This window comes from Halichoerus grypus, chromosome 7 (genome assembly GCF_964656455.1).
Source record: "Halichoerus grypus chromosome 7, mHalGry1.hap1.1, whole genome shotgun sequence".
NCBI classification, from domain to species: domain Eukaryota; kingdom Metazoa; phylum Chordata; class Mammalia; order Carnivora; family Phocidae; genus Halichoerus; species Halichoerus grypus.
In genome coordinates this window covers 35,211,077-35,227,373 of record NC_135718.1, presented here as the reverse complement: position 1 = coordinate 35,227,373, position 16,297 = coordinate 35,211,077, and the positions used below count along the sequence as shown (strand labels likewise).

Below are 16,297 nucleotides of genomic sequence, written 5' to 3'. Positions count from 1 at the left end.
CAGCCAAGAGTAAGGATTGAAAGAGGGGATGTAATGGTTTGAGGAGAGAAAAAATTGTGCTATCCAGGAATGTGAGAGAATAAATTGACTGGAGAAGTATAGTAGGATTCCTAGCAACTTTAAAGGCACATCGGGGTTGTAGTTAGGAATTTGTAGGGGTGTGGTTGTGTTTTTTCTAGCCATGGACGCAGGTTAATGAAGAATTGGATTTAGGGCGCCTGGGTGGCTCAGTTGGTTAAGCGACTGCCTTCGGCTCAGGTCATGATCCTGGAGTCCCGGGATCGAGTCCCACATCGGGCTCCCTGCTCGGCGGGGGGTCTGCTTCTCCCTCTGCCCTCTTCCCTCTCGTGCTGTCTGTCTCTCATTCTCTCTCTCTCAAATAAATAAATAAAATCTTTAAAAAAAAAAAAAAAAAAAAAGAATTGGATTTAGCCAGTTTTGTGGTTGTAGCAAATAATTTTGAGCAAGTGAGAGAGGGACAAACAAGGGAATTGAAGGTACGTTGCAAGGGTGGGGTTTTAATGACTGACCTTGGAGTAAATCCGTCCTAAACTGGATAGAAGGAGAGGACATCAGTTTAGTGAGGAATGCCTCAGAGGAACAGAAATGAACCTGGTCAATTCCTGATCTGTTTGAGAACAGTGAGAATAAATTCTTTTAAAGAATTTGGGAATAGGTACATAGAAAATGAAGAAAAGGAAGCAATCACTAACACTAGAGAAAGAAAAAAGTTGAATGAGGGGATGTCTATAATCAGAGTACACTATAAATATTTACATAATTATAACCATGTAAACACCTCTTATTAAACCAAAAAATGATAATAAAAGTATATCAGGAAGATGAGAGTATAGTATACATTGGGAAGAAAGAGGGCTGGCAAGATGATATCAGAGAACCAAATCTTTATTTTCCATAAAAGGAAGTCCAAAGAATCTAGACAGGAGAAAAGGCATGGCTACCAGAAGAAACAGGTTGGATTTGAAAGTGGCTGCCTCTGGGGTTGTAAGAATTAGGAATGGGGAAGGTGGGGCATGAAAATGTTGTATTTTAATAAAAGTTTTGTGGGGAAGTTTGATCTGTAAGTGTGTGTGTGTATTACTCTGATAAAATATTAAAAATACTTCTCTTAAGTACTATTAAATAGTCTGGGGGAAAACTTTGTGAATGAGTCAGTATTTGAATTAAGTCTTGAAGAATAAGGTAACATTGATTGGGTTGGAGAGCAAGAAAAGAGTATATGAGCCAGGATGAAGAGCATGAGGGAGAAAAACAGATTGGAAGTGACAAGGCATTCTTAGGGATAATTGAATAAGGCAGTTGGCGAGAGAAGAAAGACAACAATACCAGTTACAGTTTTAGGTTGGACTCAAGTTATATAAACACTCAAAGCCAGGTGGTGGGAAGAAATTAGTTACTGAGCAGGCAGATAGTGATCAAATTAGTGCTTAAGGAAGATGCACTGTGAGCATGTCAACTTAAAGGGAGGGAGCTCTGTACTGTCCTGTCAGTAGGGTGGCAGTTGGTGGAGTGGAAGCATGGAGGTGTGGGAAGACAAGGTGGGAGAAACATGGAGAAGGTGTGGTCAGTGGGGCTGGGTGAGTAAATGTGTGAATTGAGAGGGGGGTGGGGGAAGGCTCAGATAATTCTTGCATTTTGAGTCTATTTGGGAGAGATGGTATCATTTCTAAGTTTGATTTTTTAAAAAGTAAGACACTGAGAGAGGTATTCAGTATTTTGTTGAAGGATAGATGAGACAGTCTTGACAGTGATGAGCAAAAGGAGGTGCTTGAGATCTTCAGTATCGGTTAGAAACACAGAACTTGAGCTCAGCAGAGAGGTGTAATGTATATGTATGTGTGTGTACACCTGTAATCTGCCTGTATGTTAGTCTTCAAGCCATAAACGTGGATGTGGTCATCCGGGCAGGGCACCCTGTAGAAGAGGTCAGAGAGTGCAGAGTGCACAGCAATGGGGAACACTCAAATTTTGAGGTAGTTGGAAAAAGAAAATTACTTTAGGGACAAAGAAAAGTAGACAGAAAACCAGGAAGGGGAATTTTCAAGGGGCAGTGTTAGACAACAATGTCAAACTGCTATAGAGCAATATAGGAGAAAAATTACTTTTAAAAATCATCTACAGGGCGCCTGGGTGGCTCAGTCGTTAAGCGTCTGCCTACGGCTCAGGTCATGATCCCAGGGTCCTGGGATCGAGCCCCACATCGGGCTCCCTGCTCAGCTGGAAGCCTGCTTCTCCCTCTCCCACTCCCCCTGCTTGTGTTCGCTCTCTCTCTGTGTCTCTCTCTATCAAATAAATAAATTAATTTAAAAAAAATCATCTACAATTTTTAAACTGTAATTCTAAAACAAGAATTTAAACCTATTCAGTGTGGAAGTTACAATCATTTCAGTAGAGTAAAAGAAGCAAAGCCCAGAGTGTGTGGCAGAAATAATGTCGATCATGCTTTCAGACTTTTCTAGTTGGAAGAAAAGATTGAGAAGCTGCTAACAGCTTGAAAAGACAATAGGTTCAGCAAAGGTTTTGGGGGTTTTTAGATGTGAGAAAGTTGTACGTGTTTGTATTCTAGAAGAGTAATGCTGCTGAGCCCGGTGAGGGGGATGGGGAGAGAAAAGGGCTGTGGGAGCAGGAGGGGAGACTGAAGGACGAGCCACGGAAAGGTGGCGTTTCACTCCTCCATGGCCGGAAAAGGAAACGGGGGGGGGGGGGGGGCGGGGGAATGTAAATCAATATTTACATTTCTTATCTCGGAAGATAGAATGATTGAAAGGTCTAAATTGGGGGCGCCTGGGTGGCTCAGTTGTTAAGCATCTGCCTTTGGCTCAGGTCATGATCCTAGGGTCCTGGGATCGAGCCCCACATCGAGCCCCACATCGAGCCCCGCATCGGGCTCCCTCGGGGGCAAGCCTGCTTCTCCCTCTCCCACTCCCGCTGCTTGTGTTCCTGCTCTCGCTATCTCTGTCTCTGTCAAATAAATAAAATCTTTAAAAAAAAAAAAAAGGTCTAAACTGCTCAGAAGAAAGGAATGGCCATTATTTCCTTTACAGGATAGAGCCAGAGTGATGGTAGAGAGTTTGAGAGCAGGTGTATCAGCTATTGCTGCATAACAAACCAGCCCTAAATTTCATGTTTAAAACAGTAATAAAAGTGTTTATTATTCCTCACACGTCTGTGTGGTTCACAGACCTAGGTGATTCTTTTGGTCTTGGCTGGGCTCACTCAGGAGACCCCAGTGAATGAATGAGTCTAAGGTGGCCTCAGCAGGGCAGCCTGGCATGTCCATGGCGTCCCATCCTCCAGACTCGTCCTCAGGGTGACAGGATTCTAGGAGCGAGTGCACAGAATTGTGGGAGGCCTCTTAAGGCTTTGACTCTGAGCAAAGCATGGTGTCACCTGTGCCACATTCTGTTGGCCTAATCACGTTTCAAAGCTAGCCCGTGTATATTCTCGAGGTGAGGAAATAGATGCCATCCTTTAATTGAGGGAGGAATTTCAAAGTCCTGTTCAAAGAGCAGAGATGTAGAGAGAGCTGGGGACTGGGACCATTTTTGTAATCAATCTGCCCCGCAGCAAAGGCTAGAAATGGGTACGCTCTGCATGCGGAGTTTGGTGTAGTAGATGTGCTAAAATTGTCTACGTCCTGTATTTTGTAATACATGTAAGATACATTCTCTAACTGCTTGAATAGTGGATTTTGGTATCTTCATTGTTAGTATATTCTCTTTTTTCCCCTTTGGAAGGTTGGATAATACATTAGAGGAAATTATATTTAAGCTGGTCCCTGGACTACGAGAACGTAAGTTGCTTTTTGGCTTCTTGCAGATTTTTGTGGTCTATGAAGTCAACATTTCTATTAAAGATTTCATGATTATTTCTATTATATTTCTTTTTTCTTTTAAATTAGAGGAACTTGAGCGTGAATCTGAATTTTGGAAGAAAAATAAGCCTCAAGAAAATGGACAAGGTGACTTTTATGTCTGTATCTGATACAATCTCTCAAAGTGGCTAGCTTTTTGTAGCTTTGGTGAAGTAATCTCTCTTCAAGCTCAGATTTCTCAAGTACAAAGTTCATGTAGCCCTTCATTTACATTATGATCCTTTTGTATAAAACCATGAGATATTATATACGTGTGTGTAAATCTGGAGTCAACACCGATGAAGGCAATTGGAAGTAGAGAAAATTGGACTTTGGGAAGAGAAAAAGGAGATAAAACTGGAAACTGATGACTGATTATAGCAGTATTTGCTGGAGAGCTAAAGGAAACTGAAGAAATAGCCATAGTCTGCATCTAAACACTGAGGGGTTTTCTGTTTTATCTTATTTTGTATGTTTGTTTTATTGGGGAAGGAGCCAAGATGTCGCTGAGTGCCAGATCAGGGGATCTGTCTATGCTCTGATAATGTGGAATTACATGTTTATAGGTGGAACTCAGATGATACAAATTTATATATCCTGAGATATGAAAAATACTTCCAGTTGCTTATGGGAATTTTCCCCATCACTTACACAGAGTGTCCACATTTCTCTTCTGGGTCCCAGGAGACTCTGCCATCAGCAGTTTTTAATAATAATCTCAGCAAAGTGACAAACATTACTGGGCAGAGAAAAGGTTTTTTAGTATGTATAATTCACACAACGGGAAAAAAAAAGCATAACATACCTGAAATTAAAAGGAATAGTATGCTTTTCCCACTGTTATTTAATATGAGATTTATTTCAGGATAGCCTAAATACCATTGAAATTTTTTAATGATGTATGCGTGTTTTTATAGGCTCATTGTGAGCTTAAGATCATAGGATTATCAGTTACATACCATTAAGATAGGTGAGGAAGTCCTGTCTTTCTCATTTCATCTGTATTTTATTAGTTCAACTTAACTGTTCAAGGCTGGCTTCCAATAGCAGGGGAGGTTTGAGAATAGTTTCAATTACTGGAATAAGGTAGGTAGGGATTATTTTTTATCTGTAGCAACAAAATGAGCAAAGAAGCCCAAGCTTGACCAAAAAATGACTCCACTAAAGTATAAATAATATAAAGTTGACTAAATGTTCAAATTTTTGACTATCTTGAACAGGAAACCAAGGGATTGTCATCATAAAGTATATAGTAGGTTTAGTCCAGGACTCAGTGTATCTTACAGACTCATGAAGGACCACAGCCTACTTTGTGTGTATCTCCCTTTACCCATATTTCTCCCTTTTTAAAGTATTTTATAATGTTTTGTCTTGAGTTTGGGTAGAGAATGTGAATCTTTTCTTGGTGCTGGGAGTTTGGTTCATAAAAGGCAGCTCCTGTCTATGTGGATTCCACATAAATAGATAGAAGAATGAATGCAGAAGAAAGAGAACCCACCTGCCCTTTATGATACAACTGTATTGCTTTTATTAGGCAGTAAAGAGGGGCTAACCTGTTATTTTTTTTCCTGGGATTTTCTATACCTTTCCCTGAATCTCTGCTTCACCCCAAGTTTGGATACCTCTCTTATAGGTGCCCACGTAGTCTATTTTTACCTCTTCCATCAGAGTCCTTATCATACTTCTCCATCTGTTTTCTTTACTTGCCTGTCCTGTACCCTGACCACTGTGAGGGTGAGGATGAGAACACTCTGGTTTCAGTATTCCCCCAAGCCTAGCACAATGCATATCAAACACAGAGTGAAAGGGACTCTGTAAAGAAATGAATTGGCACATGTGTTGTATTATATGTAGGCTGCAGGTATTTCATAGGTTAAATACATTTGTATGAAACAAAGTATGCGATTGATTTCTTTACTGGATTTTTAACATTACATGGCTACATACATGTTTTAAAAAGCTAATTCATTCTACTCATATTTCACTAGCTGGTTTTATGAGTATCTAATAATTTGAAATTTTGAGAACTCAAAGACTATTTTATACTTTGAAAAGAGTACTTGGTTTCAAATTCGAATATATATAGAATTTGGAATATTTTTATATCCCGTCTACTTTCTAAGTGGTCTAATCATTAATTGCAATCATTTTTGTGGCCAGATATAGGTAGTTCTGAATCTTTCATTTGGATATCCCAGTGAGCCGAGAAATTTTAGGTTATGTTAGTAAGTCACTGATGGCTTTTTAAAAATATTTCCATTGTTGAGTTGGTTGGAACATTTTAAAAATATTAAAATTTTCAGTTATTCTTCATCAAAACAAAAATGTTTAAAAAGCATTTCTTGGTTTTTTAAACATTTTTGTTTTGATGATTTTTTTTTGTCTTGATTAATATACTGTTGCTTAACTTTAAAATCAACTTGGAGTTACATCTAACTTGGTTTGTTTAAAATATACAGATGATACTTCAAAAGTTGACAAACCTAAAGTAGATGAAGAAGGTGATGAAAATCAAGATGATAAAGACTATCACAGAAGTGACCCACAAATTGCTATATGTCTAGATTGCTTACGAAATAATGGACAATCAGGGGACAATGTAGTAAAGGTGAGTGGACAAGCACAGTTCTATTTTTATAATCATTTTATAGTAAATCTTTGATAATTTGTTGATGAATTTGGCTAGTGCTTGCTTTCAAAATTTTTATTAACATCATCAAGTAGAATACCATTCTCTGACAGCCCCATAGCAACAAATGACCAAACAATTGCTTACTCCAGGCACCTGATTTCCAGCCCCCACAACTGAACAGTCCTGGGCCAATGCCACCACCTAGTGGCTAATTCCAAGAATCACGCCTCTATTTCTCTGTTACCTCCTTTTATACCTTTGTTGGGAGTTCATATACATTGCTTCTCCCTTTTTACGTGTGGTAACCAATTCAGACTCACATCATTACATCACATGATGGGCAGTGTCTCCAACTCTTTCATTCATCCTCTCCTCATTTTCTCCTTTATTTCTCTATTTTTATTTGCAACTCAAAAAGCCATCCATATCATGGCTAATACACTTTATAAATAATATAATTGGTTTTGAAGTAAAATTGGGTGTCCTAAAGTGCCGGTGAACTTTGAAAGTCCTTAAAGGCTCCCAGATATTTCCTGTAGAATCTCCATTTCTAGTCCTGTTTTCCCCTGTATCTACCTGCTAATTCGACCTTTTGGTGAAGGATCTATATACTAGAGAGTTTAAAACATCCTATTCACTTTTATTTATTTTCTTTGGTCTTTAAATGGTGTTATTTAAGTAATGATTTCTGCTTTTTTATTGCAAGCAACTTCCCTTTTCATTATAAATGTTCACTACTTTATCTCTTAAATAGATTTTTGTCAATGATTGAGAAGATTGTTTTTCTCTTTATACTCCGTGTTTTATGCAAGTACCTATATTCAGTGTCTCTTTTTCTCTTTTACTTCCTCTGTATAAATCTGTGAATGGGTTGAATTTTTCACTAATACCTTAAATGATATTTTCCTATTAGGAAATTAAAAGCAGATACTATTTCAACTCCAATTAGTTTTCCCAGCATCTTACAACAAAGATACAGGAGCATAGTGACTCAGTTAAGAGATAAGAAGAAAAAAATTCTTCACTCAAGGAATTTTAGTTAGGACTTTCACATATAAACAAACAGTTATAATAGAATGATTTAGTTAAGAGGGGTTGGTTGGACAAGGCATGTAATCATCTGCAGCAATCTTTCGAGAAGTGGCCATGGGACCTATTTATCCTTCCATGTTTCTCTTGGTTTTTATGCTCTGGTGCAGCACCCTTTCCTTTTTGTAAGTCTTTTTTAAGGGTTTTTAAAACCCTTATGCCAGTCATTTCTATAATCCTCTTTTTAAGAGATTCATCTTATGGAGATTGTGATCATCCTTTAGCTCTCTGATAGGAGTTACTATCTTGTAAATTGTGTCTTGTATCTTGAAAATTAAGTCAGTAGAAAAGCTGAAGATCTTTCATAAATAAATGTAAAGTCTGCTTTTGGATTTCTAGTATGAAAGTTATAAAGCATTGAATTTTAGAGATTCATCTGAAAAATTAACCCCTTGCCTTGATATTCTCTTGACATCTTTGACACTTCGCCATCCCAGTTGACCTTTTATCCATTCACTTTCCTTTTTAGACTTTTCTTCATCCTTGTGCCTTCTATTCATAAAACAACTTCATAGCTTATGTGAATTCTACTTTGCTTCCCTGATTCCCACCTTTTTTCTCTGGCTATTCCTATACTGTCTCTACTTCTTCCTGGCTTTTGCTTGATATATGTGAGTACCTCCTAATACCTTGTCTTCCACTCAATATTTCTTTCTCTGGATTTATCCTAGGAGGTCACTTCTATTTTTTGTGACTTCAGTTCTGCAAAGAACTTTTAAATCCCCATTTCCAACCCTGCCATCTCTCCCAAGTTGAAGAATTAAGTCTCTAACTACTTTTAAATACCTCAGTTGGAAGTTTTACTAACACCTGAAACTTAACATGTTTAAAGACAAATTCATTATACTTTACTTTCACCTAACTTTACTCCAAACTTGCTATTTCGGTTATCACTACCATCTTTGTACCAGTCATACAAGTTCAAAACCTTGGAGTCATCTCTGACCTTTTACGTTTTCCTTCAACCAGCCATAAGTCCTGAAAACTTTCCCTCAGCCTAGTGCTGCTCACCTTGTATAGATTTTTTAAAGCAGTCTTTAAAGTGTTCTCTGTACCTTTAATTTCTCTTATTATCCAGGGTTGAGGCTACAGCCTGAAGGTATGGTCCAGAGTCATGGCCAGTATCAGGGGGCACATAGGAAATATTTTAGGCTCTATGGAACTCCCAACAAAGGTTATAAACAGAGAGATGAAATGTGGTCTCTGTTGCAACTACTCAGCTTACTCATTATAGCACTATAAGGCTAAAGCAGCCTTAGACGATAGTGAATGAACTGGCTTGTGTTCCAATAAAACTTCACTTACCAAAATAGATAATTTCGTCTTGAGAGCTGTGGCCATAGTTTGCCTACAGAATCAAGTCTTATCTCCTTATGTTGGCATTCAGAGCCTTTCACTAACTAGCCCCTATCTTGATAAGTTTATCACCCATTATACCTATCAGTGAATCCTCCTCTCAAGACAAATGATTATTGCCTTATATCTGACAAAGGATTATATTAATAATATTTAAAACCCTCTAAAACAGAAATGCTTCCCTTTTTGGCATGTTCTTGCCTCTTCTCACCACTTCGCTATGCTTCTCTCAAGACCCAAGCAGAGACCTCTATTCTTTGTGATGCTTTTTTGACCCTAGTGAATCTCTTCTCTGAAATTCTGTAGGATTTGCATTTTTAACCCAGTTAGTTAGGTGGTTATTAAGTCAGCATTCATTGTGTTCCTGAAGGTACCAGGTACTGATGCTTTTATCTTTTGGGGATGATTGTAAACCCCTTCAAGGCAAAGAAACCATGTCTGTGTTTCTTTATAGCCTTCTCAGGCACCTCACTCCTCTGCAGTAGGGTGTGATTCTCAAACATGGTGGTGTAGTTGCATGTACAGTTTATACTTACTACTTTTGTAATTCCAAAAATCAAAGTCAAGAGCAGGAAGGCAGTGAAAATAGTAGCATAAGGACCTTCAAAAATTCACTCTTCCATAAAAGCAATGAAAAAAACTGCCAAAAAAACCCTTTCAAAATCAATTTTTTTAGGAATTTGATAATTAATCAAAGGTTTGGGGCGCTTGGGTGGTTCATTCGTTAAGTGTCTGCCTTCTCCTCAGGTCGTGATCCCAGCCAGGGTCCTGGGATGGAGCCCCACATCAGGCTCCCTGCTCAGCGGGGAGCCCTGCTTCTCCCTCTCCCACTGCCCCTGCTTGTGCTCGCTCTCTTGCTGTCTCTCAAATAGATTAAAAATCTTAAAAAAAAAAGGCTTGCAGAAACCCATAGAGCATTTGATCAAGAAAATGGCATGAACAGTGAGGTTTGTGGCATTTTAACTTGCCTTAGTCCAATCCCGCCACTCTCCAGCTCTGGAGTAGCCTTGAAAAAGAACAGCCGACTTTCCCACTGTAGCCTTTCAGACACCAAAGGGCAGAACAGAGGTGGAACTCTTTCAAAGCCTAATTGCCAAATAATTGTCCTTATTGGAGCTGTCCGGTCGTTCCTGGAACAGCCCACTTATAGGCTGTCTGTGTTGTGCCTGACATGGAGCTTGCCCAGTAGAAAAAACTTCTGTGCGCTGGGAAGGGCAGAGCATTTTTTAGAACCAATTACAGACAAATATTTGAACTTCATGGCTGTCTGAGGTATAGATGACATTTGGGGCATCTTGAAAAGCTGGTAAATAAGATGTCTATAGATATCAAAGGCTGTAGGAGCTTTGAAAAGTTCTAACGTATTCCTGGGAATCTGCAAGTCCAAGCATATACATAGGACTGTGTACATGATCAGGGAAGACCTAAGGAGGCCTTAAGCTCTCACTTCTGGCTGACCTTGAGGCTCTGCACAGCAGGATGTGAAGATTAAGGCAGAGTTGTCAATAACCTGGTTGAGTATTGGAGGTGTGCCCCAAAACACATGGTCTCCTAGCAAAGACTGGGAGATTTATTCGTTCCAAGTGTATAAGGAAATCTCTGTTCAGCCACTAGCCAACCAATAGGTGGAAACTTCAGTAGCCACATATTATAAAGAATACAGGCTTCACAGAATTAGTTTAGGAAAGTCACTAAACAAAGAGAAACAGCAAGATACAGCCACAATAACAAACCCTGTGAGGCAGGTGGGAACCTGATTTCCACTGTTGCCGCATTATATTATTTTAAACGTCAAGTTTTCAACATAAAATTATGACACAAATAGAATTAAAGTACAGCTCATATACAGGAAAAGAAGTAAAACTGTCTCTGAAGAAGTCCAGACATTAGACTTATGAGGTACAGATTTTAAGTCCTCCATTTTAAATGTGTGAAGAAAACTAAAAGAAACCATATGTCAACATTTAAATGAAAGTGTAAGAGCAGAGCTGAGGGCCAAATAGGATCCTGAACTCACCGTGTCCCACAGACAGACCAAAGCAGCAACTGTATCTATTGCCACTAATTTTAAAAATGACCTCAAGACTTCCAGAACAGTATTCCACAGCTAGTCATAGAGAGGCAGCTACATCAAAAAGGGTAAAAGGAGTGAAGATATGGTTGGGAACACAGGAGGGACATCACAGGCACAGAGGAGCAAGGAGATCAGACCCCCATACCAGTCACCCCCAGCCTTGGGGACCTTCACTGGGAAGATGGTCCTTATAATGTCTGGCTTTGAAAATCAGTGGGGCTTAACCCCAGGAGAGCTAGTGGGTGATAGGAAACCAAGTTCCCGCCCTCAGAAAGCCAACACACTAACTTGGCCTAAAACACAGCATAGCAGCAGCAGTTTGAAAAGTATTTGAGGTATACATGAAGGATATTTATTGACTAATCTTAGGACCTGTACCGGTGGGGCAGGGATCTGCAGATTTCTCCAGGAACAAAACTGTTTGCAGGTGCTGTTTTTCTTGCCCTGCCCAGGCTAGATAGCTGGATGCTTGCAGAAGCCAGTTCTGACACTCTCCATCTACCTTGCCAGCACCACATACCCGACCCCAGGGTTCCCCTGCAGATTTGCCCCACTGAACACATTGATTTCTACAGGCATCCCTCCAAAGTGACTCATGCCCTGGGGAGGGGAACGTTTAACCCCACACACCCTTAGCCAGGCCTTTTAGCTGGCTACATGGGGAGCAAGGCCTGCTTGCAGTGTGCCTGCTGCTGTTGCCGACCCCAATGGCAGACAGCTAGGCTGAGTACCAGTCCCACTCACCAGTGAGCCCATGGCAGCCACAGCCAAGCCTCTCAGTTGGCCATGCAGGAAGCAAGCCCTACCCATCATTTTGTACCCACACCTTTCCCAGCAGCTAAATGAAGACAGCTAGGCTGTGTGCTGGCCCCCACCCATGAGCAAGCCATGGCAGTTTCAGCCGGACCTCTTAAAAACATGGGGAACAAACCCTGCCCAGTCTGCCCACAGAAGCAGGTCATCATGGCCAAATGGGCTGAAGGCCATCTTCACTCACCAGCATGTCCACAGCAGTCACAGTTCAGCCACAACAGGAAGGTGTACACAGCCCACACAAGGGACACACCTGGAGCACCTTGTTCTGGTGACCAGGAGGTATTGTGCTAAAGGGACCTCTTGTACACAAGGCCACTTATTTCAAAACCAGGAGATGTAACTGACTTACCTAATACATAGAAACAGAGAGTTAGACAAAATGAGGAGACAGAGGAATATGTACCAAATGAAAGAACAAGATAAAACCACAGAAGAGCTAAACAAAATGGAGATAAGCAATATGCCTAATAAAGAGCTCAAAGTAATCGTCATAAAGATACTCACCAGACTTGGGGTATCTGGATAGCTCAGTCTGTTAAGTGCCTGCCTTTGGCTCAGGGTCCTGGGATTAAACCCCACATCAGGCTCCCTGCTCAGTGGGCAGTCTCCCTCTCCCCTCCCCCTACTTGTGCATGCATGCACACTCTCTCTCTCTCAAATAAAAAATAAAAATCTTAAAAAAAAAAGATACCAGACTTGAGAAAAAAGTGAATGAACTCACTGAGAACTTTTCAACAAAGAGATAAAAAAGAACTAGTCAGAACTGAAGTGTACAGTAACTGAAATGAAGTATACACTAGAGGGAATCAACAGCAGATTAGAGGATGAAGGAGGAGGAGTAAAAATTTAATGCTTTTAGAATGTGTTAAAACTTAAGAGATCATGAAGTTAATACAGACTGCTGCTATAGACAGTAGGGTGTTATATATGAGCCCAATGGTAACCACAAATATAATAGATATACAAAAAATAAAGAGAAAAGAATCCAAGCATAGCACTAAAGAAGGCCATCAAACCACAAGGGAAGAACAGAAGAAGAAAGGAACAGAGAAGAAATATGAAACAACCAGAAAACAACCAAATGGCAATAATTACATACCTTTCAAAGATTGCTTTAAATGCAAATGGATTAAGTGCTTCAATCAAAAGACTTAGGGTAACTGATAAAAAAAAAAAAAAAACCCATCTATATGGCACCTACAAGAGACTCACTTCAGACCTAAAGACACATACAGACTGAAAGTGAAGGGGTAGAAATTTTCCATGCAAATGGAAGCAAGGAAAAGAAAAGCACAGGGTAGCAATTCTTATATCAGACAAAATAGACTTTAAAACAAAGACAAGAGACAAAGAAGGGCACTACATAATGATAAAGGGATCTAGCCAACAAAAGTATTTAACAATTGTAAATATCTGTGCACCCAACATAGGAGAACCTAAATACATAAAGTAAATATTAACAGACATTAAGGGAGAAATTAACAATAATACAATAATAATTGGGCACTTTAACACCACACTTAACATTGATAGATCATCCAGACAGAAAATCAACAAGGAAACAATGGCTTTGAACAACACATTAGACCAGATATATACAAGACTTAACAAATTTAAGTCTGGACTTAACAAATATAGACAGAATATTCCATCCCCAAACAGAATACACATTCTGTTCAAGTGCACATGGAACATTCTTTAGGATAGACCACGTATTAGGCGACAAAACAGGTCTCACTAAATTTAAGAAGACTGAAATCCCTATCAAGCATCTTTCTCAATCATAATGGTATGAAACTAGAAACCAGTTACAAGAAAAATACTGAAAAAAAAAAAAACAACACAAACACATGGAGGCTAAACAACATGCTACTAAACAACCAATGGGTCAATGAAGAAATCAAAAAGGAAATAAAAAATACCTGAAGACAAATGAAAATGGAAATACAACCATCCAAAATCTTTGGGATGCAGCAAAAGCTGTTCTAAGAGGGAAGTTTAGGGGCACCTGGGTGGCTCAGTTGGTTAAGCATCTAACTCTTGATTTCAGCTCAGGTTATGATCCCAGGGTTGTGAGATTGAGCTCTGTGTCGGGCTCAGCACTGGGCATGGAGCCTACTTGAGATTCTCCCTCTCCCTCTGGCCCCCACCCTCCCATTTGCACTCTCTCAAAAATAAGAGGGAAGTTTATGGCAATATAGGACTACCTCAAGAAACAAGAAAAATCTCCCAACAGTCTAACTTTATACTTAAAGGAACTAGAAAAAGAAAAGCCTGAAGTTAGCAAAAGGAAGGAAATAATAAAGATTAGAGTGGAAATAAATAGAGACTAAAAAAAAAAAATAGAAAACATCAATGAAACCAAGAGCTGGGGGGCACTTGGGTGGTGCATTTTTTAAGCATCCAACTCTTGTTTTCAGCTCAGGTCATGATCTCGGGGTTGAGAAATTGAGCCCCACATTGGGCTCTGCACTCAGTTCAGAGTCTGCTTCAGATTTTCTCGCCCTCTCTCTCCACCTTTCCTCCTCAGCCCCTCTCCCCACTCACACACATGCTCTCTCTCAAATCTTAAAAAAAAAACAAAAAACCAAGAGCTGGTTCTTTGAAAAGACAAGGAAATTGATAAACCTTTAGCTTCACTCATCAAAAAAAAAAAAAAAAAGACTCAATATCAGAAATGAAAGAAGAGAAATAACAATTATGCCACAGAAATACAAAGAATTATGAGAGTACTATGAAAAATCCTATGCCAACAAATTGGGACAACCTGGAAGAAATGAATAAATTTCTAGAAACATACAATCTTCCAAAACTGAATCAGGAAAAAATAGAAAATTTGAACAGACTGGTTTCTAGTAACAAATCAGTAGTCAAAAACTTCCAACAAACAGAAGTCTAGGATGACATAGCTTCAGAGGTGAATTCTACCAAGCATTTAAAGAAGAGTTAATACCTATTCTCAAACCATTACAGAAAATAGAAGTGGAAGGAAATTCATTCTACAAGGCCAGCATTACCCTGATACCAAACCAGAAAAAGATACTACAAAAAAAGAAAACTACAAGCAAACATCATAGATGCAAAATTCCTCAGTAAAATATTAGCAAGCTGAATTCAGTGATACAGCAAAAGGGTCATTTACCATGATCGAGTGGAATTTATTTCAGGGATGAAAGAGTGGGTCAGTACTGGCAAATCAGTGTGTTACATCATATTAACAAGAAGGATAAAAACCATACGATTTTCTCAGTAGATTTAGAAAAACCATTTGACAAAATACAACATCTGTTTATGATAAAAACTCTCAACAAAGTAGATTTAGAGGGAACATACTTCAGAATTTAAAAAAGGCCATATATAAAAGACCCACAGCTAACATACTCAGTGGTGAAAAACGGCTTTTCCTCTGAGATCAAGAACAAGGCAAGAATGTCCATTCTTGCTGCTTTTATTCAACATAGTACTGGAACCTAGCTGAGGAGACAAGAAAAAAATTCTCGGACAAGAAAAAGAAAAGTCATCCCAATTGGTAAGGAAGGAGATAATCTCATTATTTGCAGATGATATGATACTATATATAGAATACCCTAGAGACCACCAAAAATCTGTAGAACTGATAAATGAAGTCAGTAAATTTGCAGGATACAAAATTAATATAAAGAAATCTGTTACATTTATATACATCGATAACAAAGTAGCAGAAAGAGAAATTAGGAAAACAATCCCATTTACAATTGCACTAAAAATAATAAATTATCTAGGAAATTTAAAGAAAGACCTATACTTTGAAAACTAGAAAAAATTGAAGAAGACACAATTGTAAAGATATGTTCATGAATTGGAATTAATAAATATTGCTAAAATGTCCATACTACTCAAAGAAATCTACAGATTAAATGTAATTCCTTTCAAAATACAAATAACATTTTCCACAGAACTGGAACAAGTAATCCTAAAATTTGTATGAAACCACAAGAGATTCTGAATAGCCAAAGCAATCTTGAGAATAACAAAGCAGGATAATACTACAAAGCTATAGTAATCAAAACAGTGAGATATTGGCACAAAAACAGATACATAAATCAGTGGAACAGAATGGAAAGTCCAGAAATAAACCCTTAAATTATATGGTCAGTTAACCTACAACAAAGGGGCAAGAATATACAATCAGGGAAAGATGGTCTTTTCAATAATGGTGCTGAGAAAACTGGACAGCTGCATGCAAAAGAATGAAATTGGACTTTATTAAATCATACACAAAAATAAACCCAAAATGGATTAAAGACTTAAATATCAGATCTGAAACCATAAAACTCCTAAAAAGAAAAGAGGCGGTAATCTCTTAGACATCACTCTTGCAATGTATTTATGGATATGTCTCCTTGAGCAAGGGAAACGAAAGCAGAAATAAACTATTGGGACTACACCAAAATAAAAAGCTTTGGCACAGCAAAGG

General features: G+C 38.8%; 1 protein-coding gene across 8 annotated transcripts in view; it reads left to right on the top strand.

The window, feature by feature from the left end:
- Positions 1 to 16,297, top strand: part of PCGF5 (polycomb group ring finger 5) — a 114,865-nt gene that overhangs the window by 71,337 nt on the left and 27,231 nt on the right. For all 8 annotated transcript variants that reach the window (XM_036117151.2, XM_036117148.2, XM_078077378.1 and 5 more), the window contains 3 exons: positions 3,759 to 3,814; positions 3,923 to 3,982; positions 6,334 to 6,482. In XM_036117151.2, the coding sequence (XP_035973044.1) occupies positions 3,759 to 3,814; positions 3,923 to 3,982; positions 6,334 to 6,482 (265 nt within the window). The remainder of the gene's footprint in view (positions 1 to 3,758; positions 3,815 to 3,922; positions 3,983 to 6,333; positions 6,483 to 16,297) is intronic.